The sequence below is a fragment of the Dendrobates tinctorius genome, unplaced genomic scaffold (genome assembly GCF_039654945.1).
Source record: "Dendrobates tinctorius isolate UK_male_01 unplaced genomic scaffold, ASM3965494v1 ptg000104l, whole genome shotgun sequence".
Taxonomy (NCBI): Eukaryota; Metazoa; Chordata; class Amphibia; order Anura; family Dendrobatidae; genus Dendrobates; species Dendrobates tinctorius.
The window spans coordinates 5,321,833-5,346,075 of NW_027361772.1; the positions used below are offsets into that span (position 1 = coordinate 5,321,833).

At 43.3% G+C, this 24,243-nt stretch overlaps 1 protein-coding gene across 1 annotated transcript; it reads right to left on the bottom strand.

Annotated features, from left to right (window-relative positions):
• Positions 1–6,756: 6,756 nt before the first annotated feature.
• Positions 6,757–18,239, bottom strand: MYL7 (myosin light chain 7). The gene is made up of 6 exons (XM_073588632.1): positions 18,138–18,239; positions 17,054–17,129; positions 16,152–16,256; positions 15,750–15,828; positions 8,208–8,256; positions 6,757–6,861 (listed from the first exon to the last, which is right to left on the bottom strand). Exons 1-6 carry the CDS (start codon positions 18,171–18,173, stop codon positions 6,757–6,759), a joined length of 450 nt encoding a protein of 149 aa, XP_073444733.1. The 5' UTR covers positions 18,174–18,239.
• Positions 18,240–24,243: the final 6,004 nt, after the last annotated feature.

Below are 24,243 nucleotides of genomic sequence, written 5' to 3' on the forward strand. Positions count from 1 at the left end.
AACATCTCAAATACGACTCCAAGGTCTGGTTTGTTCTATCTGTCTGCCCATTGGTCTGAGGGTGAAAAGCAGAGGAGAAGGACAACTGAATTCCCAGCTTGGAACAGAAAGTCCTCCAAAATCTAGACACAAACTGAACTCCTCTGTCAGATACAATGTTCTCAGGAATCTCGTGTAAGCGAACCACCTGTTGCAAAAACAGGGGCACCAACTCAGAGGAAGATGGCAACTTAGGGAGTGGTACAAGATGAACCATCTTAGAGAACCTATCACAAATCACCCAAATAACAGTCATTCTTTAAGAGACCGGCATATCAGAGATGAAATCCATTGAAATATGGGTCCATGGCCTCCTGGGGACCGGCAAAGGCATCAACAACCCACTAGAGTGAGAACAAGATTTAGACCGGGAGCAAGTCCCACAGGACTGCACAAAATTCCTGACATAATGAGACAAGGTGGGCCACCAAAAAGAGCGACTCACCAGATCTCTAGTACCAAAAATACCTGGATGACCAGCCAATGCAGAGCAATGAACTTCAGACATCACTCTCTTCTTCCACTGGTCAGGAACATACAACTTTCCACTGGGACAACGCTCAGGTTTGTCCTCCTGGAACTCTTGCAGAGCAAGTCTCAAATCGGGCGAGATGGCAGAAAGAACTACCCCTTCGCCTAAGATGGTAGCAGGCTTGGTCACCACAGGAGAATCAGCAAAGAAACTCCTAGAGAGGGCGTCTGCCTTGACATTCTTAGTTCCAGGAAGAAAAGAGACCACAAAATCAAAACGTGTAAAAAACAAGGCCCACCTAGCCTGTCTAGGGTTCAAGCGTTTAGCCGACTCTAGGTAAATCAAATTCTTGTGGTCAGTGAGGACCACAACTTGATGTTTAGCTCCCTCCAACCAATGTCTCCACTCCTCAAATGCCCATTTCATGGCCAACAGTTCCCGATTCCCCACATCATAGTTACGTTCAGATGGAGAGAACTTTCGGGAAAAGAAAGCACAGGGATTCATTTTAGATGTCACAGGATCCTTTTGGGACAAAACAGCTCCTGCACCAATCTCAGAAGCATCCACCTCTACCTGTGAGACATCAGGTTGCTGCAAAACCGGGGAGGAGGTAAATCTTCGCTTCAGCTCCTGAAAGGAAGCAACAGCCTCAGGAGACCAATTCAACACATCCGCACCCTTCTTAGTCAGATCAGTCAATGGCTTGGCAATACTAGAAAATTTTGCTATAAATTTCCGATAAAAATTAGCAAAACCCAAAAACTTCTGGAGGGCCTTCAAAGAAGTGGGCTGAACCCAATCATAAATGGCCTGTACCTTGGCCGGGTCCATTTCAATAGTTGACGGAGACAAAATAAATCCCAAAAATGAAATCCTCTGTACTCCAAAAAGGCATTTCGATCCTTTGACATACAGGGAATTCTCCCTCAAGATCCGGAACACAGTTCGAATATGTTCCACATGAGAATCCCAATCCTTGGAGAAGATCAAAATATCATCCAGATAGATAATCAAAAATTTATCGACAAAGTCTCGGAAAATATCGTTCATGAAGCACTGGAAGACAGAAGGGGCATTAGTGAGCCCAAAAGGCATCACCAGGTACTCAAAATGTCCCTCCGGAGTATTAAACGCCGTCTTCCATTCATCCCCCTGCTTAATGCGGATAAGATTATACGCCCCCCTGAGGTCAAGCTTGGTAAACCAGCAAGCACCTCTAACTCTAGAGAATAGATCCGAAATCAGGGGTAACGGATACTGATATTTAATAGTAATTTTATTGAGGGCACGATAATCAATACAAGGCCTTAAAGAACCATCCTTTTTGGCCACAAAAAAAAAACCGGCACCTAAGGGTGACGAGGATGGTCTGATATGACCCTTCTCCAACGCCTCCTTAATATAGGACCGCATAGCCTCGTGCTCGGGTACAGATAAATTGAAGAGCCGACCCTTGGGAAATTTACACCCCGGGCTTAGTTCAATTGCACAGTCATAACTCCTATGAGGAGGCAAGGACGCAGACTCATTCTCACTAAACACATCATAAAAGTCCGCCAAATAGTCAGGAACATCATGCGACTGAGGAGAGGTGGAAAAAACCGGAGCCTCACTAAAGGCACACCGACAACCCCAACTCACCACAGACACAGATTTCCAATCCAAAACTGGATTATGAATTTGCAACCAGGGAAACCCCAGAACAACGGCATCATGCAGACCATGCAATACCAAAAATCTGCAATTTTCTTGATGGTCTGGGGCGACCCGCATGACCACCTGGGTCCAAAACTGAGGTTTATTTTTAGCCAAAGGAGTAGCATCAATCCCCCTCAAAGGGATAGGCGTCTGCAGAGGTGTCATTGGAAATCCACAACGTTTAGCAAAATCCAAGTCCATTAGGTTTAGCGCTGCTCCCGAATCCACAAAAGCCTTGGCGGAAAATGTGGACAGGGAGCAGATCAGAGTAATTGCCAGAAGAAACTTAGGTTGAACACCACCAACAGAAAACGTGTGTGCAAAGCGTTTCTCTCGTTTAGGACAAACAGAAATAATATGCGAGGCATCTCCACAGAAAAAGCACATCTTATTACGCCTTCTGAACTCCTGACGTTGCGCCTTAGACAAAACTCTATCACATTGCATAGGTTCAGACGTCTGTTCAACCGGTGGCAACACCTCTCGTGCAATCCTGCGTTCACGTAAACGCCGATCAACCTGAATGGCTAATGACATAGAATCGTCCAGACCAGAGGGAACAGGAAATCCCACCATAGTATCTTTTACGGCTTCTGACAAACCCTTCCGAAAGAGAGCAGCCAAGGCATTATCATTCCAGGTAGTAAGGACCGCCCACTTTCGGAACTTTTGACAGTACAACTCTGCAGAATCTCGACCCTGGTTCAATGCCAACAGGGTCTTTTCAGCCTGATCAATAGCATTAGGTTCGTCATACAACAACCCCAAAGCTTGAAAGAATGCGTTCACATTAGTCAGAATAGGATCATCTGGTTTCAAAGAAAACGCCCAATCCTGGGGATCGCCACGCAGCAAAGAGATGACAATTTTAACCTGCTGCGCGGAGCTCCCTGACGAGTTAGGCTTCAAGGCAAAAAATAATTTACAATTATTTTTGAAACTCAAAAATTTAGATCGATCCCCAAAAAATACATCAGGTGTAGGGATCTTTGGTTCAACAGCATGCGAACGAGCAAGGTAGGCGGAAATTCCCCGCACTTCCGCAGCGAGCTGCTCCACACGATCAGACAATTGCTTTATCTCCATTGAGAGAGAAAAAAAAAAAAATTCCCCCTACGGCCTCAGAGATATAGAGGAAAGAATATACACACACCTTTTTTTTTTAAAAACACAATTCTTCCCTGCTATTGAGTACCCTAGGATCTGCGGTATGGCGGGTGATTCTGTTATGATTGAGTCACCATAGGAGGCAAAAACAGAAATGCTAGCTAAGTCCAGAAAACCAGAGAAGTTGGCAGCTATTGGATCGCAGACCCCTGAACCTATCAACACAACTAGCAGTAGCCGTGGGGGGTTCCTACGATGCCCTAGACCCCTCGATCACAGCCGGAGAATTAAATAGGCCTAAAGAAAGAAGGGGAAATCTAAACTGCCCCAGAGCAGACCCCAAAGCAATAGGCAGCCCCCAACATATAATGACGGTGAAGCAAGATGAAAATACTAACACAGACAGAAAGATAGACTGAGCAAAGAGGGGCCCAAGCTAACTAGATAGAAAAGGACAGGAAGGCTGCTGTCTACAATCCGTGAAAAACCCTATGAAAATAAGAGCCAACAGACTGACAGTGAAAAAGGCCCTGAAGACGGTAGGCTTCAAAAAAGCTATGTCAGTACTCAGGAATATACTGAAGACAGAGCTACAGGCAAAAGGAGATTCAGCTCACCCCAGCAGGGAATGGCAGAATACTGAAAAGCAAGGAAAACAAAAAGCAAAACAAAAAAGCTAACAGGCAAAACGGAAAACTTAGCTTTAGAGGAGCAGGAATCAGACTGGTGTCCTAGAAGTCCACAGAGAAATCAACCGCAGGGCAGAAGGGCGTCGGCAGCCTTATATCCAGTCCGTGACTCCACTCAGCCAGTCATCCTCATTAGACTCAGGTGCCTGATAATCAGGCTCATTACCCTCCTTTACCAGAATAGGGAGTTCACCAGACCCCAGTGACGAAGGGGAAAATGAACTCACAACACCCCACCCTAATTCATTATACTTTCATGTCCTCTCCTTCTCCTTCCATTCATTACCGTTTCGTAACCTCACTCCCACCCTCCATTCATTATAATGTCATGTCCTCTGTCCCACCAATATGGAGCGCCAGCCAGGGCCGTGGGGATACTCAGTACCTGGCCGGTTCTTAAGGGAATGTGTCACGGCAGCAGTGACCCGATCTGTGGCCCTGGACGTCCAGTGAAAAATTATGATTAAAGGGGAAATAAAGTTTATAAGAGATGGTTTGTGACGCCACCTGTGGTACTCAGCAAAGAATGGCTGACGCTGCTTAAAGAGACCGCTGGGGCTGATGGTGATGCAGCAGAGTTGATACAGCTCTCCACAGGTAGAGCTTAGTCCCAGGGCAATTATATTGTTAAGGATGATGATCATGGATGTAGTGCAGGGTGGATGGCGCAATAAATAACTCCGAGGACACAGCAGGGTGCAGTTTCCACACTTTTACTCACGGTTTGAAGTGCAGCCCAGGGCACTAGTTACAGATGACAATGGAGGTCTGGGGGGACCTGGAAGCAACTTAGGATCCACTAACAGATGGGTTTTGAGGCCTCCTTACTGTGCTGTCCTCTGAGGTCCTTGCTGCCTAAAGCTATGCTCAGTCCTCTCTTTCTTATTATTCTGAAGTACTTGCCCATATGGCAGACAGCTTGAGCCTATTGCAGGTGTCACTCCTTTGTGGTGGCTCCGGGCTCTGGTCTGCTGCTGTGCCTTCGGGTGTTTGCTGGGCCAGGGGACCTGCAATCTCCTGCCCTCCGCATTTAGCTGCTGGGACTGTTGTACCCATCAGCCACGGACTCTGGCGTCCGGCTTCTAGAGCTGTACTCTGGGGTAAGTGTGGTCACAGCTCCACTCCCCAGGTTCTCTTTCACTTCTCTCTCCTCTCTTCACTCAGACTCTGTCTCTCTCAGTCGCAGACACTGACTGACTGACTCCGCCTCCAGGCCAGAACTAGTAGAGAAGCTCCCTGAAACCGGGTTTAGAGCTCCTCCTTCAGGTCTGGAGTCAGGAAAAGTGTTGGACGGAAGTGTTATCTGGTCAGGGAACCCCTGCTTGCTTCCAGGCATGTCACCCCTCCTGTGAGGGCGGCAATGCCACTGTGGCAACTGGACTCCTGGGGTGCCACAAATACATGATACTTTCACATCCTCTCCCACCACCCCCTCTAGTCATTATATCGTCATGTATTCTCCCTCATTTTCCACCCCCTTTCATTATAATGTTGTCTTTTCTCCCACGCCCCACCCCAGTTCATTATACTTTCATGTCCTCTCCCCCACCAATTCATTATAGTTTCATACCCTTTCTACCACCCTCCACCCCCCATTCATTATGTCATGTTTTCTGCCACAGCTCACACCAAATTCATTTTAATGTAATATAATCCCCCCTTAATTAATTAAAATATCGTCTCTCCCACCTTCAATTAATTATAATGGCATGTACTCTCCCCAACCCCCCATTTGTTATGTCATGTCTTCTCCCCTACTTTCCAGCCATCTTTCATTAATGTGTTGTTCTCTCCTCCCCCCAATTCATTGTAATGTCCTCACTCCACCTCTCATTTAATTATAATTGCTTGTACTCTTCCCAACCCCATATTTATCATGTCGTGTCCGCTCCCTAACATTCCAGCCCCCATTCATAATAATGTCAGGTCCTCTCCCCCACCTTGCTCCCAGTTAATTCAATATAAAGAAAACAAAAATCCCTTGCCTTTCCCGACGATCCGCCGGAGTTTTCTTTCCTTCCCAGTATGGCCGGTGTGTGCTGAATGAACCAGCTAGTGCGATGCCGCCTCGGCTGAATCATAGACAAGGCGCCAGATACCTGTAGCTGCACTGCCTTTCTATATTACTAATAAAGTCAAGGGCTTTGATTCATCAAAACTTTTATGTAAAGTACTTTTGAAAATCCCCAAAATTTTGCAACTTTTGTCATTTTCACGACAACTAAAATGGGCTGAACTGTAGAGAATCCGATGTGGGATGGGGCATGGCTACACCCAGCGCTTCAAATGAAGCAAAAGTGGCCACGTTTCTTATTCCAGAAATGTTAGTCCAAACTTTTTTTGGCGCAGTTCACACCACTGGCTGAATTCATTAAGCGATGTGCGCCTCTTAATGAATTCAGCGTATTTTATTCCTGCAAGCATATAATACAGATTGGCATATATAAAATATCAGTCTTAGTAAAGCGGGGTCTAAATCTGTGAAAACCTAAGAAGATCATATTGGTCCTACATGGATTTCAAAATATCCGGCAGATAATGTTCATGCTTACGCATTTCAGGCTGGACACCCCTAGCATAGTGCAGATTCTGATTGCTATGTATGGGCAATAGGAGCGCATTAGAGACAGTTTTGATCCATGAGGTTCCAAATATTCTAATAGAATATCGACTCCAATAATTTTGGGCAAATAAGAAGTCCACTGTAAAAAATAGAGCATTTAATTCACAGCTAATAACATTTGAAGCTCATGACTCTTCTTTCTCGTCTCCATGTGTGATGATGTAACACAGAGACTTGTAGTCAATGTTCCCAGCCACATCAATCGGGGTCACAGCAAACATCTGTTCCACCTGGAAAAAACAAAGATTAGAGACACATGAAATCTAAACCTAACTCATACATGTATGCTGGCCATAGATAGCAGATAGTCATACTTGCGAATTGTTGAAGGTGAAGGTTTCGGAGTTATAGGTGTGCAGCCACCAACAAAAAAAGACCAAAATGAATCAAAATGGTAAATGCATAGGAAGCAAGATAAAACCTGTGGGGTTACCAAGGAATACCCCTGATGCGCGTTTCGCGCACAGCTTCCTTCCAACTTGCTGTTTTGAATATATCTATATTTATCATATTGATCCATATTTATTATTATTTATATAGCACTATTAATTCCATGGCGCTGTACATGAGAAGGGGTTACATGGTCATTGCAGGTTGTAAGCTTTTTTGAATAGATGGGTTTTCAGGTTCTGTCTGAAGGATCCAAACGTGATGGATAACCGGATGTGTTGGGGCAAAGAATTACAGCGGATGCGGAATATTCGGGAGAAGTCTTGGAGGCGAACGGGTGAGGAGCGAATAAGCGTGGAGGAGAGAAGGAGGTCTTGGGAAGACCGGAGATTACGTGAGGGAAGATATTGAGAGATTAGTTCAGAAATATACGGAGGAGAAAGGTTATGGATGGCTTTGTAGGTCAGTGTTAGTAGTTTAAACGGGATACGCTGGGAAATTGAGAGCCTGTGAAGGGATTTGCAAAGAGGGGAAGCAGGAGTGTAGCGAGGAGACAGATTAATTAGTCGAACAGCAGAGTTAAGGATGGACTGGAGGGGTGCGAGAGTGTTAGAAGGTAGGCCACAGAGGAGGATGTTGCATTAGTCGAGGCGGGAGATGATGAGGGCATGCAGAAGCATTTTTGGTAGAGAGAGGGATGAGGAAAGGATTCTGGAAATATTTTTAGCTGGAGGCGACAGGAGATGGCGAGAGCTTGGATGTGTGGTTTGAAGGACAGGGCAGAGTCAAGGGTTACTCCGAGGCAGCAGATTACCGGGATAGGGGAAAGTGTGAATTAATTTATTGTGATAGATAGATCAGGTAGGGAAGGTATTATTGACCACATTGCCTGTATTAATCATGTATTAGGATATTAATTTGTGTGCACCATTTGAAGGTCACTTGTGTTGTTTATGCTGACATTTTCCTTTTTATATATTTTTTTTATTTTTGTGTTAACTGTTTAATAACATTTTTTTACTTCGAAATAAAGATTGTAACTGGCAAATTATCGGGTATTTTAATTATTTTACTTATCTATATAACACCACTAATTCCACAGCACTTTACAGACATCTTGTGAACATTTAATTAGGATGGTATAGTGCAAATCATGGAACTGTATAGTGGTTAAAAAAAATCTCACCTCTTCTGCTGTAAATTTGTCCGCTTGTGTCATCAGTAGATGTTTTAGCCTGAACATAGGAAAATAATTCCAGATTAATATATTTGGTCACTGACCATTTGCAGAATATCCTATGCAAAAGTCAGTCTCTATTTTCAGCAGGTCAATAAGATCACCCAATCAGTGTCATCCAATGGGCCTCGGTGCAACATTTGGACCTGGTCCCCCACCCCCGCATGTTGGTCAGATTTATGGACCCTTGTAGTTTTCTAAATTCTATAAGGACATACACATTGCACCTCCTCTGCCATTATGTAGTAATGCCCTCCATCTTGGGTTCCTTCCTGGCATATAAGTTGCACATCCTGGGTCCATCCTAGTATATATGTACTCTATCCTGGTCCCTCATGCTGGCCCCATCTTGGTATATATATACTGTATATATGTCCACCCTCCTGCTATATGTGTCCCTCATTTGGGCCTCATTCTGGTAGTTATATGTCCTCCATCCTGGTATATATGTTCCCCTCCTTGACCTCATCCTGGTGCTGTATATATTCCCCATCCTGGAATATATGTTCCGTATCCTGGTATAGAATCATAGAATCATAGAATCATAGAATCGTAGAGTTGGAAGGGACCTCCTGGGCCATCTGGTCCAACCCCCTGCTCAAAGCAGGATTCGCTAAATCATCCCAGTCAGATGTCTGTCCAGCCTCTGTTTGAAGACTTCCATTGAAGGAGAACTCACCACTTCTCGTGGCAGCCTGTTCCACTCATTGATCACTCTAACTGTCAAAAAGTTTTTTCTAATATCTAATCTGTGTCTCCTCCCATTCAGTTTCATCCCATTGCTTCTAGTCTTTCCTTGTGCAAATGAGAATAAAGTTGATCCTTCTACAATGTGACAGCCCTTTAGATATTTGTAGACAGCAATTAAGTCTCCTCTCAGTCTTCTCTTTTGCAAACTAAACATTCCCAAATCCTGCAACCTTTCCTCATAAGACAGGGTTTGCAGACCGGTCACCATTCTGGTCGCTCTTTTCTGAACTTGCTCCAGTTTGTTGATGTCTTTTTTAAAATGTGGTGCCCAAAACTGGACACAATATTCCAGATGAGGTCTGACCAAAGAGGAGTAGAGGGAAATAATGACTTCACGTGATCTAGACTGTATGCTTCTGTTAATACATCCTAGAACTGCATTTGCCTTTTTTGCTGCTGCATCACACTGTTGACTCATATTCAGTCTGTGATCTATTAGTATACCCAAGTCTTTTTCACATGTGCTGTCACTTAGCCCTATTCCTCCCATTCTGTATATGCTTTTTTCATTTTTATTGCCCAGATGTAGTACTTTGCATTTCTCCCTGTTAAAAACCATTCTGTTAGTTACTGCCCACTTCTCCAGTTTATTTAAATCTTTTTGAATCCTCTCTCTCTCTTCTCTAGTATTAGCTATCCCTCCTAGCTTTGTGTCATCAGCAAATTTAATCAGTTTACCCTCAATTCCTTCATCTAAATCGTTGATAAAGATGTTGAACAATACAGGGCCCAGGACAGAGCCCTGTGGTACCCCACTTGAGACATTCTTCCAACTGGATGTGCAGCCATTTACGACCACTCTTTGGGTCCGATCACTAAGCCAGCTATGAATCCACCTAACAGTTGCCTTGTCCATTCCATACTTAGTCATTTTTTCAATAAGGATTGTATGAGAGACTTTGTCAAATGCTTTGCTGAAGTCAAGATATACTATATCTACAGCATTTCCTTGATCCACCCAATCAGTGATACCGTCATAGAAGGAAATTAAGTTAGTCTGACATGACTTATTAGTTACAAACCCATGCTGACTCTGTTTGATCACTTCATTCTTATCCAGGTATTGACTTACATGTTGTTTAATAATTTGTTCAAAGATCTTTCCTGGTATAGAAGTCAGACTCACCGGCCTATAGTTGCCTGGGTCCACCTTCTTCCCCTTTTTGAAGATAGGAACAACATTTGCTCTTCTCCAGTCTTCTGGCACTTCTCCTGTTCTCCAAGAATTTTCAAAGATTATGGAGAGTGGTTCAGAAATTTCTTCTGCTATCTCCTTCAGTACTCTGGGGTGTAATTCATCTGGACCTGGAGACTTGAATTCATTTAGGTTAGCTAAGTGTTTCCTCACTATCTTTCTGTTTATAGATATCCTGGATTCTTCTATTCCCTTAATAGGACAGTGAATAACAGTTGGTGTTACATTTCCTTTCTGAGAGAAAACAGATGCAAAATAGGAATTTAAAAGTTCAGCCTTCTCAACATCCTGTCTTACCATTTCATCATTTTCATCCTGTAAAAATCCTATAGCATCTTTGACTTTTCTTTTACTTTTGACATATCCCCAAAATCCTTTATTATTGCTTTTGACATCTCTTGCAAGCCTCAATTCATTTTCAGCTTTAGCTAATCTGATTTGTGCCCTGCAGATTCTGCAGACAGCATTATATTCTTCTTTAGATATGCCTCCCTCTTTCCATTTTATAAACATTTTTTTCTTCCTTTTTAGCATGTGCTTAAGTTCTGTGTTCACCCATCCTGGTTTCCTTAAATGCTTCCTATTCTTCCCTCTTTTCGGAATTGTTAACAACTGTGCTTTGAGAATTTCATTTTTCAAGATTTCCCATCCTTCCTGGACATTTTTGTCTTTAAGGATATCCAGCCATTGGATCCCTCCAATTATCTTTCTGAATCCCTTAAAATCTGCCTTTCTGAAATCTAACCTTGACGTCTGAGTCTTCACAGGTCTTCCGCCTCTAGTTATCCAAAATTCTAAAATAGCATGGTCGCTACCTCCTAGGGTTCCAGCCACTTTTACCTCCTCAACCATTTCCTCCCTGTTTATAAGGATTAGATCCAAGGTAGCAGTTCCCCTTGTTTTCTCCCCTACCTTTTGGAAGATAAAGTTGTCAGCAAGAGAGGATAAGAATTTCCTTGACCTGTTAGTTTTGCCTGAGAGAGATTCCCAACAAATGTCTGGATAGTTGAAATCTCCCATGACAACTATGTCATATTTTTTGGAGAACTTGGCCATTTGATGCATAAAGAGTTCATCCATATCTTCAGCTTGCACAGGCGGCCTGTAGTAAATGCCTACAATGGTGTCCTTTCCATTGTTCTGTCCTTGTATTCTTACCCAAACAGTTTCCACAGAACTCCCAGTCTCTGAAGCTTCAATCTCTGTGCAGATATACGCGTTTCTAACATACAATGCGACACCTCCTCCTCGTTTATCAAGTCTGTTTCTTGCAAATAAGTTGTATCCTTCTAGTCTTGTATTCCAATCATGTGTATTGTCCCACCAAGTTTCAGTGATTCCAATGACATCATATTTCTTTTCCTGTGTTAGTAGTTCCAGTTCTCCTTGTTTGTTGCCCATGCTTTGTGCATTAGTATAGAAACATTTTAGTTTGTGATTGGTTTCTCTTTCTCCAATATTTTTATTAATTAGATTCTTTCGTCTTTGTTCTTCCTTTCCACTTCTATTAGCAGAGTTCTCAATAGCATTTGTCAGGTGTATGGCTTTTTCTGGTCTTTTGCTTCCCTTCCCATGTTGTTCTAGTTTAAAGCTCTCCTTACAAGTGTAGCAAGGCGACTTCCAAATACATGCTTTCCAGTCTTCGTAAGGTGCACCCCATCTCTAGCAAGTAGTCCATCGTATAAGTAGTTCACTCCGTGATCCTGAAATCCAAATCGTTGCTGACGGCACCATCGACGTAGCCAGTTGTTCACCTGCAGAATCTTATTCCACCTCCTTGTTCCATGGCCATCCACTGGAAGGATAGAAGAGAAGACCACCTGCGCTCCCAGTTCTTTCACTTTCTTGCCTAAGTCTTCAAAGTCTCTGCAGATGGTTTCCAGGTCGTTTCTTGCGGTGTCATTTGTCCCCACATGTAGTAGCAGGAATGGGTAGTCATCTGTAGGTCTGAAGAGTCCTGATATCCTGTCAGACACATCTTTAATTTTTGCACCTGGAAGACAGCACATTTCTCTTGAAGTTATATCCGGTCTGCAGATAGCGGCCTCTGTTCCTCTCAACAGGGAATCCCCCATGACCACCACTCTCCGTTTCTTCTTCACAACATTTTTCTTTCTCCATCCAGGAGGACTCTGAAGGCGTACAAGGTTGCTGTTGGTTGGCAAAGTCTTATCCTGATGTATTTCTTCATCATTTTCCTGCGTGAGAGCCTGGTACTGGTTTCTGAGCAGTATGGGTGCTGACTGCCTCCTGATCCTCCTGCTTCTCCGGGTCACATGTCTCCATTCCTCTGTTTCTTCAGGTGCACTTCAAATTTCTTCTCTTTCTGTAACATGAAGAGATAATTGTGCTCTGTCCAAGAACTCTTCACCTTCCTTAATGATCTTCAAAGTAGCTAACCTCTCTTCGAGATTTTGCAACTTTTCCTCCAACAGGGACACAAGCTTGCATTTGTGGCATGTGAAGTTTGGCTTTTCCACTGGTAAGTCTGTGAACATGTAGCAAGAAATGCAGCTCACCAAATGGCTCCTGGCCTCTTCCATCTTGAGATTTCTTAAAAACGATGAAAGATGAGCCAAAATTCTTTTTCCGATTTCCTCTTTTCAGCTGCAACGGCCAAAACCCAGTGATCGTTGAGCTCGCGGAGACTCTTCACTTATCCCAGAAGGCACTGGGAATATGCAAATGATCTCCTCAAGACTCTTCCCCTGGTTTTCCGATTTCCTCTTTTCAGCTGCAACGGCCAAAACCCAGTGATCGTTGAGCTCGCGGAGACTCTTCACTTATCCCAGAAGGCACTGGGAATATGCAAATGATCTCCTCAAGACTCTTCCCCTGGTTATATATCACCTATCCTAGTATGTATGTTCTCCATCCTGGTATACAGTATATGTCTCCGATCCTTGTATATACAGTATATCCCCAATCCTGATATACAGTCATGGCCAAAAGTATTGACACCCCTGCAATTCTGTCAGATAATATTCAGTTTCTTCCTGAAAATGATTGCAAACACAAATTCTTTGGTATTATTATCTTCATTTAATTTGCCTTAAATGAAAAAACACAAATGAGAATGAAGCAAAAAGCAAAACATTGATCATTTCACACAAAACTCCAAAAATGGGCTGGACAAAAGTATTGGCACCCTCAGCCTAATACTTGGTTGCACAACCTTTAGCCAAAATAACTGCGACCAACTGCTTCCGGTAACCATTAATGAGTTTCTTACAATGCTCTGCTGGAATTTTAGACCATTCTTCTTTGGCAAACCACTCCAGGTCCCTGATATTTGAAGGGTGCCTTCTCCAAACTGCCATTTTTAGATCTCTCCACAGGTGTTCTATGGGATTCAGGTCTGGACTCATTGCTGGCCACCTTAGAAGTCTCCAGTGCTTTCTCTCAAACCATTTTCTAGTGCTTTTTGAAGTGTGTTTTGGGTTATTGTCCTGCTGGAAGACCCATGACCTCTGAGGTAGACCCAGCTTTCTCACACTGGGCCCTATATTATGCTGCAAAATTTGTTGGTAGTCTTCTGACTTCATAATGCCAAGCACACGGTCAAGCAGTCCAGTGCCAGAGGCAGCAAAACAACCCCAAAACATCAGGGAACCTCCGCCATGTTTGACTGTAGGGACCGTGTACTTTTCTTTGAATGCCTCTTTTTTCTCCTGTAAACTCTATGTTGATGCTTTTGCCCTAAAAGCTCTACTTTTGTCTCATCTGACCAGAGAACATTCTTCCAAAATGTTTTAGGCTTTTTCAGGTAAGTTTTGGCAAACTCCAGCCTGGCTTTTTTATGTCTCGGGGTAAGAAGTGGAGTCTTCCTGGGTCTCCTACCATACAGTCCCTTTTCATTCAGATGCTGACGGATAGTACGGGTTGACACCGTTGTACCCTCGGACTGCAGGGCAGCTTGAACTTGTTTGGATGTTAGTGGAGGTTCTTTATCCAACATCCGCACAATCTTGCATTGAAATCTCTTGTCAATTTTTCTTTTCCGGCCACATCTAGAGAGGTTAGCCACAGTGCCATGGGCTTTAAACTTCTTGATGACACTGCGCACGGTAGACACAGGAACATTCAGGTCTTTGGAGATGGACTTGTAGCCTTGATATTGCTCATGCTTCCTCACAATTTGGTTTCTCAAGTCCTCAGACAGTTCTTTGGTCTTCTTTCTTTTCTCCATGCTCAATGTGGTACACACACGGACACAGGACAGAGGTTGAGTTAACTTTAATCCATGTCAACTGGCTGCAAGTGTGATTTAATTATTGCCAACACCTGTTAGGTGCCACAGGTAAGTTACAGGTGCTGTTAATTACACAAATTAGAGAAGCATCACATGATTTTTCGAACAGTGTCAATACTTTTGTCCACCCTCTTTGTTATGTTTGGTGTGGAATTATATCCAATTTGGCTTTAGGACAATTCTTTTTGTGTTTTTTCATTTAAGACAAATTAAATGAAGATAAGAATACCAAAGAATTTGTGTTTGCAATCATTTTCAGGAAGAAACTGAGTATTATCTGACAGAATTGCAGGGGTGTCAATACTTTTGGCCATGACTGTATGTCCCCCATTCTGCCAATGTTTTTTAATGCATAGAAAAAAAAATTATTCTACTCACCTTCCCTCCGCTCCCCCGCCATGTGGCTTCTTCTTCTGAAGACGGCAGCTGACTTCAGCGTGCAAGTGATGAGAGTGAATGACGTCACTGCCATGCGCCCCCAGTCACATGTATGCTGACGTCAGCTGCTAGCATCTGATTGACCGGCAGTGTGTATTATAACACTGTGTCCCAATACACACCAGCTGAATATGTGTCTGAGGAGCCAGTTGAAGTTTGCGTTGGCGGGCCCCTCACCCGCACGGGCCTGATCGCAGTTGAGACCTCTGTGACCGCGATCGTTACACCCCTGCATCCAATGTATATGGGGTCCTCCCTACTTTCCAGCAACAGATAAGGATGGGACTTCTTGAATTTCAAAACTCTAAAATATGAAATATTTTCCAGGGAGATGATGGCAGCGTCTCACTATCTCTTGGGAAAACCAGTCTCCATATTGCACACACACTAACTGATTTGACTTTTTATTATGTGTATAGAGGAGTCAGGAGAGATGACTGTCGGCCCACAGTAAGTGTATGGGACCCTTAAAAGACTAATCCCATAAATAATAGTTATCACCTATTCAAAATTCTCTAAAATTCCCTGTTGGAATGGATAAACTACTACTACTACTACTTAACTGTGACAAGGAGCCCATTTCTCCAAAGATTTGGGGTCCTAGTGGTCAGACCACCAACAATCCACAAGTTTGAGTACGTGATAATTTTTACTGATGGCTGTAACCCTTTAGTATAGTTTATTGTCTACAGCTGCCAGCGAAACGTAATATCTATGTGGCTGCCAGACATTTCCTTAAGATTTTCTGTGATACGTCAACCAATTCAAATCGGTGCCCACTTGGGTTGGGTGGATGTGTCCCCGGGTTAAAAACTCTCTAAAACAAGTAAGGTTCAAAACATGTAATGTCACATACTCATCTTTGTGGACGTTTCCTGTTCCATTGGGGTCCAGAAGTTTAAAAGCGCTGAGTATAGAGTCCTCTGGGTCCGTCCCTGGGAAAAAAGTATATTAGAAGAGTCAACTGCCTCTGTGTTTGTCTCTGTTCACACTACCATCAGAGCCTGGATTGGCAATTTTGGTTGAATATATCATGATGAAGACACTTCAAGAACATGAAAATGTCTTCATCGCTGGAATGAAGGTACAGCTAGCCATTGTTCCTGGTTGGTTGCACTGTTACATTTAGATATAGCTCAGACGAACCACTTGATGGATTAGTGACATTGTTCAAAGTAGTAAATATCGCCAGCACCATCTCGTCTAGGTATCCCTCCAGGAGAAAGACAGAGGCCATGAACGTTATTGATGGACTCACCATTAAGCTTCTCTCCAAACAGTGTCAAGAACACAGTGAAGTTAATCGGCCCTTTTCCTTCCTTCAACATTCCTTCAAGCTCTTCATCATTTGTATTCATTTTACCTGAACAAGTAAAATTAATAAATAGCTTCTTTAATGGAAAATCACATTAGTTTATCACTTTTTCTCAATATGTGACTGTTCACACAGTGCATGGGAAGAAAAGATGACAACAGTTTGGACAAACCCATGTATAGGAGAGATGTAATGGAAACCATATTGGGTATCAATCACTTTTCCAACAAGAAGATATAACTTGCTTTAGATCCTTAAATGGGTTGTCCACTACTTGAACAACCCCTTCTCAATTCTCAATCGTTGTAAAATAATAACACTCACCTCCGATGCCGGTGCTGTTCCAGCGATGTTGGCATTGGCTCTCCTGGGGGCCATATGACATTGTTTTGTCTTGCGACCCATTTGGTCAATCAGCAACTTCTTCACTTATCCCACACATCCGGAGGAAATGAGACAGCAGGAGAAGCTCTGACTTCCTTAGGATGTTTGTGATTTATCCACAGGCGAGGAAAGTAAACAAATCACTGATTGACCAAATGGGTCGTGTGACATAACAATGTCATATGCCCCCCCCCAGTAGAGCCAATGCTGACACCGCTGGAACAGCACCGGCATCGGAGGTCAGTGTTATTATTTTACAAGTGGAAACATGGGGATTGAGAAATGATTTCCAAGTAGTGGACAACCCTTTTAAAGAAACAGATGGCCCAAGGACTTAAGATGGTTGACTCAGAAGTCACTCACCATGCCACTTAACCTCCAGTTTCCCCCTCTGGTGGTTCTCCAGATGGATGTATGGTCGTCCATTATTGTAGATTTTGAATACAAAATTAATTACTTACCCAGCTGCATGTAGGTCTCTTTCAGGTCAGACTTGCTGATAATACCATCACGGTTTTGGTCTATGCAACTAAAGGCCTGTGCAACATATAAAATGGCATGTCACCTCCTCATAGTATGAGATATAAGTAATGAAAGTATAAGACTGTCATTCCTCTTATACGGACTAGTTGTGAACAAAACAAAACTCTAGAAAAGAGACGTGGACCGCACATCCAATTAATATACAGTATATTGCTTTAATAAGAAAAATTTACTATAGTGAACAAGAGGTTCTTAGTTAACATGTTGATCAGAATGTATAAGCACTGCCAAATCACAGCAAACTTACTATTTTTTTAACCCTCAAGGAGTATTTCTGTGTGGCACCCAACGCTGCCACAATACTGCGCTAGCAAGGACGCGATCCTGATGTACTATGCCCAGCATGTTGCAAACCCGCTAAGGGTCATTTCACAGTGCGTTTAAGCACCCATTCAATGGTTCCCACCGGGGCTTGCATCTGAACTAAAATTTTGCACAGGGGCCCATCAGAATCTAGTTACGCCACTGCGTGGCAGCCATTGTTGTTGTGGTGCAATCCGGTTAGGTGGTGTTATCCAGAAGTCATGGGGGCTTTCCTTGGCCCGCATAGGTGATGTAGCGCATCCCGGTCACTCCTTCTGTTGGCTCATTGTCGTGAGCACTAGCTCTACGTCTGGCAGGTTAAGGACCTACTGAGAGGTTTGCCACAACGTGATATGTTCTGATCAAAGAACATCTTGTTCTTCAGTTTTGAACATTTTTCATAGCCGTAGTAGAATAATTTCTACCATTTGGTTGTGCGTCTCATGGCTTTTTCTCCAGTTAGGTTGTCCTCAAAATCCATGCAGCCCCCATACTAAATATGTCTATCTGGGTGCACATCAGAGCTATAATGTTACCCCCCCAATCGCCGCATACAGTAAGAAACCACTTAGCAGAATTTTTAGCAATTTTACATTTACTTTCTGTTGGGCAGTTGCCTTTTAGAAATTTTAGTAATTACACCTGAGCAAATACATAGGTAGAGAAATGCCACAAAATCCTAGGTCTGATTGTGTTCACCTCCTTAAATTCTTGGATCTGTGACTGCTCAAACATGGAAAAGACATTGGAGGACCCTCTCTGGGCACTTTTAGCAGCTTTACCACGTGTCACTGCTTTCCTGCTGGCCTGCAAAATAGTATAAAAGACCCAAAATTATAGCTTACACTGAACAGACTAAAGTTACATATAAAATGCAAATGGATGAGAACAAGAAATATAATATGTGAAGCTAAAAACAAATGCACCATTGCGTGGTAGAAAGTATGGAAGATGAGATCAATAGCTTAGTGGGTCCAATGCTGGACACGGACCTCCCAGAAGAACAGCTACCTCCTGCATGTACCACTTTACTCCTGGCTCTTACTGAAACCTGGATCCAGCAGGCAGACACTACCGCTGCTGCTGCTCTTTCATACGGGGGACTACACTTCTCTCATACCCCAAGATCAGACAATAGAGCAGGTGGAGGCGTTGGTCTGCTCCTATCACCAAAATGTACCTTTCAGGTTATCCCTTAACTACCCTCACTAGTCTTCCCTTCTTTTGAGGTCCATGCCGTCAGACTCTACACCCCCTTCTCCATGCGAGTGGCGGTGGTGTATCATCCTCCCGGCCCTTGTCAACAGTTCCTGGATCATTTTGCCACTTGGCTTCCACATTTTCTCTCCTGTGACATCCCTACCCTCATCATGGGAGATTTCAACATCCCCATTGCTCTTCCCTTCTCCCCATCTGCTGCTCACCTTTTATCTATAACCTCCTCTTTTGGCCTTTTGCAGCTTACTAATTCTCCAACGCATGAAGACGGAAACTCCCTCGACTTGGTCTTCTCTCGGCTTTGTGCCGTGGATGATTTTGCAAACTCCCCTCTCCCGCTCTCTGACCACAATCTTCTTTCATTCTCTATCAAGAACTGCCAGGCTGCTCAGGTCACCCCCACTGTCCAGACTTATAGAAACATACAGGCCATTAATACCCAGAAACTTATGAAGAACTTGCAGTCTTCATTGGCCCCTATCTCCTCCCTCTCATGTCCTGATTCTGCATTGAAGCATTACAATGAAACACTTCAAAGTGCCCTGGATGAATTTGCACCCCCTATAAATAGAACACCACAACACAGATGGCGACAACCCTGGCACACCCTGCAAACACGTTTCCTGCAGCGGTGCTCCAGGTGCGCCGAACGTCTGGGGAGAAAATCCAATCTACACAAAGATTTCATCCATTATATGTTTATGCTTAGAACATACAACACTGCCCTTCTCTTCTCCAAACAAACCTATTTCAACACCCTCATCACCTCACTGTCCAATAACCCGAAACGTCTCTTTGACACTTTTCATTCTCTACTCAACCCAAGAGTACAGGCCCCAACCACGGAGCTCCGAGCTGACGATCTGGTCAATTACTTCAAAGAAAAAATTGACAAGATTCGACAGGAAATTATCTCCCAATCACCTCATACCATGCACTGTCCTCCCTCCCCCACTGCATCTAGCTCACTCTCTGATTTTGAACCAGTCACAGAAGAAGAAGTAAGCAGGCTCCTTGCATCTTCTCGCCCAACCACTTGCACCAGTGACCCATTTCCGTCACATCTCCTCCAGTCCCTTTCCCCTGCTGTCACCCCTCACCTAACTAAAATATTTAACCTCTCTCTCTTCTGGTATCTTTCCCTCCTCATTTAAGCATGCCATCATACATCCACTACTTAAAAAACCATCCCTCGACCAAAACTGGGCAGCTAACTATAGACCTGTCTCTAATCTTCCCTTCATCTCTAAACTCTTGGAACGCCTGGTCCACTCCCGTCTTATCCGCTATCTCTTTGATAACTCTCTTCTCGACCCTCACCAATCCGGATTCCACTCTTTACACTCTACTGAAACTGCCCTCACTAAAGTCTCTAATGATCTGCTAACAGCTAAATCAAATGGTCATTACTCCATGCTAATTCTCTTGGATCTCTCTGCAGCATTCGACACTGTGGATCATCAGCTCCTCCTCACTTTGCTCCGTTCCATTGGCCTCAAGGACACCATTCTCTACTGGTTCTCCTCCTATCTCTCTGACCGCTCCTTTACTGTATCTTTTGCCGGATCCTCCTCCTCTCACCTTCCCCTTACTGTTGGGGTTCCTCAAGGATCGGTTCTAGGCCCCCTCCTCTTCTACTTGGACACTGCCCCTATTGGTCAAACAATCAGTAGATTTGGTTTCCAGTACCATCTCTATGCTGATGACACCCAATTATACGCTTCTTCTCCTGACATCACTCCAGCCTTTCTAGAAAACACCGGCGATTGTCTAAACACTGTGACATCATGTCCTCACTATATCTGAAACTGAACCTGTCAAAGACTGAACACCTGGTGTTTCCTCCCTCTACTAATGTACCTATACCCGACATTGCCATTTCTGTGTGTGGTTCCATTATTAGTCCCCAGCAACATGCCCGCTGTCTTGGGGTCATACTTGACTCCGAACTTTCCTTTGCCCCCACATTCGATCACTGGCTCGTTCTCGTCATCTGCACCTCAAAAACATTTCTAGAATCTGACCTTTTCTTACTTTTGACTCTGCAAAAACTCTTACTGTTTCTCTTATTCATTCTCGTCTCGACTATTGTAACTCTCTTCTAATCGATCTCCCTCTTACCAAACTCTCCCCTCTCCATTCTGTCTTGAATGCTGCAGCCAGGATCATATTCCTCACCAATCATTACACCGATGCCTCTACCTTGTGCCAGTCATTACACTGGCTACCCATCCACTCCAGAATTCAGTATAAACTTATTACCCTCACCCACAAAGCCCTCCATGGCTCAGCACCACCCTACATCTCCTCGTTTCAGTATACCACCCTACCCGCACCCTCCGTTCTGCTGATGACCTGAGGTTAGCATCCTCAATAATCAGAACCTCCCACTCCCGTCTCCAAGACTTTACACGTGCTGCGCCAATTCTTTGGAATGCACTTCCCAGGTCAATACGATTAGTCCCCAATCCCCACAATTTTAAGCGTGCCCTGAAAATGCATTTATTCAGACTGGCCTATCGCCTCAACACATTGACCTAATCTATCCCTGGGTCGCACAGCCAAAAGTTTTACCATAACCAGGTTCCCCGCATCATGTTCCCACATGCTTTATGCATCCATTAGCCCTCTGTGTCTGTACTGTTACACACTTAACATTATGGCTGGTCCATACAATCAGGGCAACTGTTACCACCCACCTTTCGTGTCTACCTCTTCCTCATAGACTGTAAGCTTGCGAGCAGGGCCCTCATTCCTCTTGGTATTTGTTATAATCTATGTGATTATTGTTATGCTGTAATGTCTATTGTCTGTACAAATCCCCTCTGAAATGTAAAGTGCTGCGGAATATGTCGGCGCTATAGAAATCAAATTTATTATTATTATTATTATTACTCTCTTCTGACAATGATAGATTAGCAGATATACAGAACAGCGTCACCAGCAGTATCCCGTGAATGTGGCTATCACTCAGGTGGGTGGTTTCTATGGGGTATTTTGCTTTGGCTCTTATAGGGACACTACAATTGCTACTGTTGGGGGTGCACTGAATAAATGCATATACTATATGCAGCATTTCTGACTTATACATGTTCAGAGCTGATAGATGTCTAATTTTTCTTTTTTTTTTTTTTCATTTGGTCGGTGATGATGGAAACATGGACCGTGATTGGTGTCTCTAGACAATAAAATCACAGAAATAGTCATTTTGGTAAATGATGAATAAAGGTGGATTTTGTGAAAAGAAAGGACAAGGATGCCATACTTCTCCCGATTCACAATGTGAAGGATATATATGCTTCCACTTCTTTATCAGATAAAAAGTCAATACATTTCAAGATGGGACCAACCTCTTCATCGGGACAACTTATCATGATGAAGATAAGTTGTCCTGATGGAGAGACTGGTCCGGCTTTGAAACATGTTGACTTTTTATCCAAATAAGCAGAAGTGTATATATATATTTATATATACAGTATATATATATGAGTTGTCCTGATGAAGAGGTTGGTCCGACCTTGAAACGCGTTGACTTTTTATCCAGAGAAGAAGTGTAAGCGTACATATCCATCACATCACTAACCTTCCTTTTCACAAAACCCAACTTTATGCAGTGTACCAATGTACTTATATATTATTCGGCAGTGGGATCATCCACAGCATTTACTTTCTACAGCCATCGAAGGTGTTGTGTTCTGAACACAACGTAATAAGTTGAGTATTCTAACACAGCGGGGAAAGAAGTGTTCCCCAATTTTCTCTATTTTTTACAGATTTTTTTTTTTTTAAATTTTGGTAAATGAGTTCACTGTAACATGTCAGATAATAATAATAATATAAGTTCTCAGGACTATTGCTACATAAGTATGATCTGTAACATCCTCAATAGGAAATCTGCACATTACTAGCTGAGCTACACAACGGCGAGGCAGAGGACCCTGCATGTGCATAGAAAGCCTACTCATGTATCTCACCATCTTACCAGTCATCTGCAGGGTGGGGTGGCCACTGGATCTGTCTAGGATCATTTTGAGATAATATATTGTAAAAAAAAAAAAAAAAGAGTCCACTATTATATATACTTTTCCAGAGTTTTATGCTATGTCCGCATACAGAGGATTAATCACAGTTTGTCATTTCTACTCGAGTAAAAAATTGAGGACATTTGTATCCACATTCTGATTACTATGATCTTTTTTAAAAAGTAGTATGAAGTATTGGGAATCCCATAGCATGTCAGTCCATAACACGTGACTATACAGTATATAGGACATATAGGAATGTATGGATATAGCTGAATATATAAGACACACACAATAAACATGGTCACTTACCATTTCTTCTGTCTTCTTTTGTCCAGTGCCCCTCCGTTCACGGACCCCCACTTTTTATACTGCTCTTTATCAGACCTATAGTTAAAATAGGACTACAGGCTCTGCAGAGAACCAAAGATGGCCCTGGCAAGCAGCAAGAGATAAGGGCTTAAGTGTCCACATTCCAGTCCCTCCAGCTGATATCAGACCACAACGAGGTCCTACAGAGAAACCCCCGGACATCTTATACTAATACTCAATAACTAGTCTGGTTCCCCTCCTCGTTGTTACCTTATATTTTTATCCTAACCAGAATCTCCCCAGATTATATTCATAGCTCATAACTAATAAGGTTCCATGGTGGCCAAGTGTCCCTCAGGTTGTGATACATTGTCCAAGGTCATACTTAAATTTCTTAACAAGCCTAATGCATTTCTAAGGGCAGGTTCACATTGCGTTATGGCCATGACTTTAACGCATCCGTTACATAGGGGCACTAACGCTATGCGCATCCATTGGCCGCCATTATAGTAACGCATGCCAAATTCGGCATGCGTTAGCGATGATGCGTTACTTTGTGACGCACCCGAGAGCCAGGAATGAGATAAACGGGGCCAGGATAGGGGATATTACCACCATAGGGGCTAATTAAGGGATATTATTACTGCAGTGATGTATATTGTTTTTTTGAGGATACTGTTTTAAATCGGTGGGCAGTCCTCTTACTGTGCAGAGTGACACTATGTAGCCTTTCTTTCTTCATCTGGTGTAGTGTAGAAGTTGGGAAAAAATTAAGTAATGTGTTCTGCAAACTGTGGTCTAGATAACTGTGTTATTTCCTGCAGAGATGAGCCCTGGCCAGAAGAAGTGATGGCAGTCTGTGTTGGATGAAAGATGAAAAGTGAAGCTGAAGGACTTCACCTAGAGACGTCTCTGGTGAGTCAGTGTGTTACCTATACACTGACACTATACAATGTATACTATATACAGAGGTCCTGTGTGCAATTTCACCAGTGATCACTGTATTACCTGTACACTGACACTATACACTACATACAGAGTTCCTGTGTACAATGTCACCAGTGATTACTGTATTACCTGTACACTGACACTATATACAGAGCTCCTGTGTATAATGTCACTGGTGATCACTGTATTACCTTTACACTGACACTATATGGAACGCCAGGGCCGTGGGGTACTCGGTACCGGGCTGGTATCTCAGAGGGAAGTGTCACAGTAGCAGTGACCCGGTCCATGGCCCTGGGCCACTA

Bases quoted from the DNA above. Each gene is read 5' to 3' on its own strand.
- MYL7 (XM_073588632.1), bottom strand. From the start codon at position 18,173: ATGTTTGAGCAGTCACAGATCCAAGAATTTAAGGAG. The intron at 17,130-18,137 runs GTGAACACAATC...TATGTTGCACAG, and splicing joins AGATCCAAGAATTTAAGGAG to GCCTTTAGTTGCATAGACCA. The intron at 6,862-8,207 runs GTGAGATTTTTT...TGTTTTTTCCAG, and splicing joins ACAAATTTACAGCAGAAGAG to GTGGAACAGATGTTTGCTGT.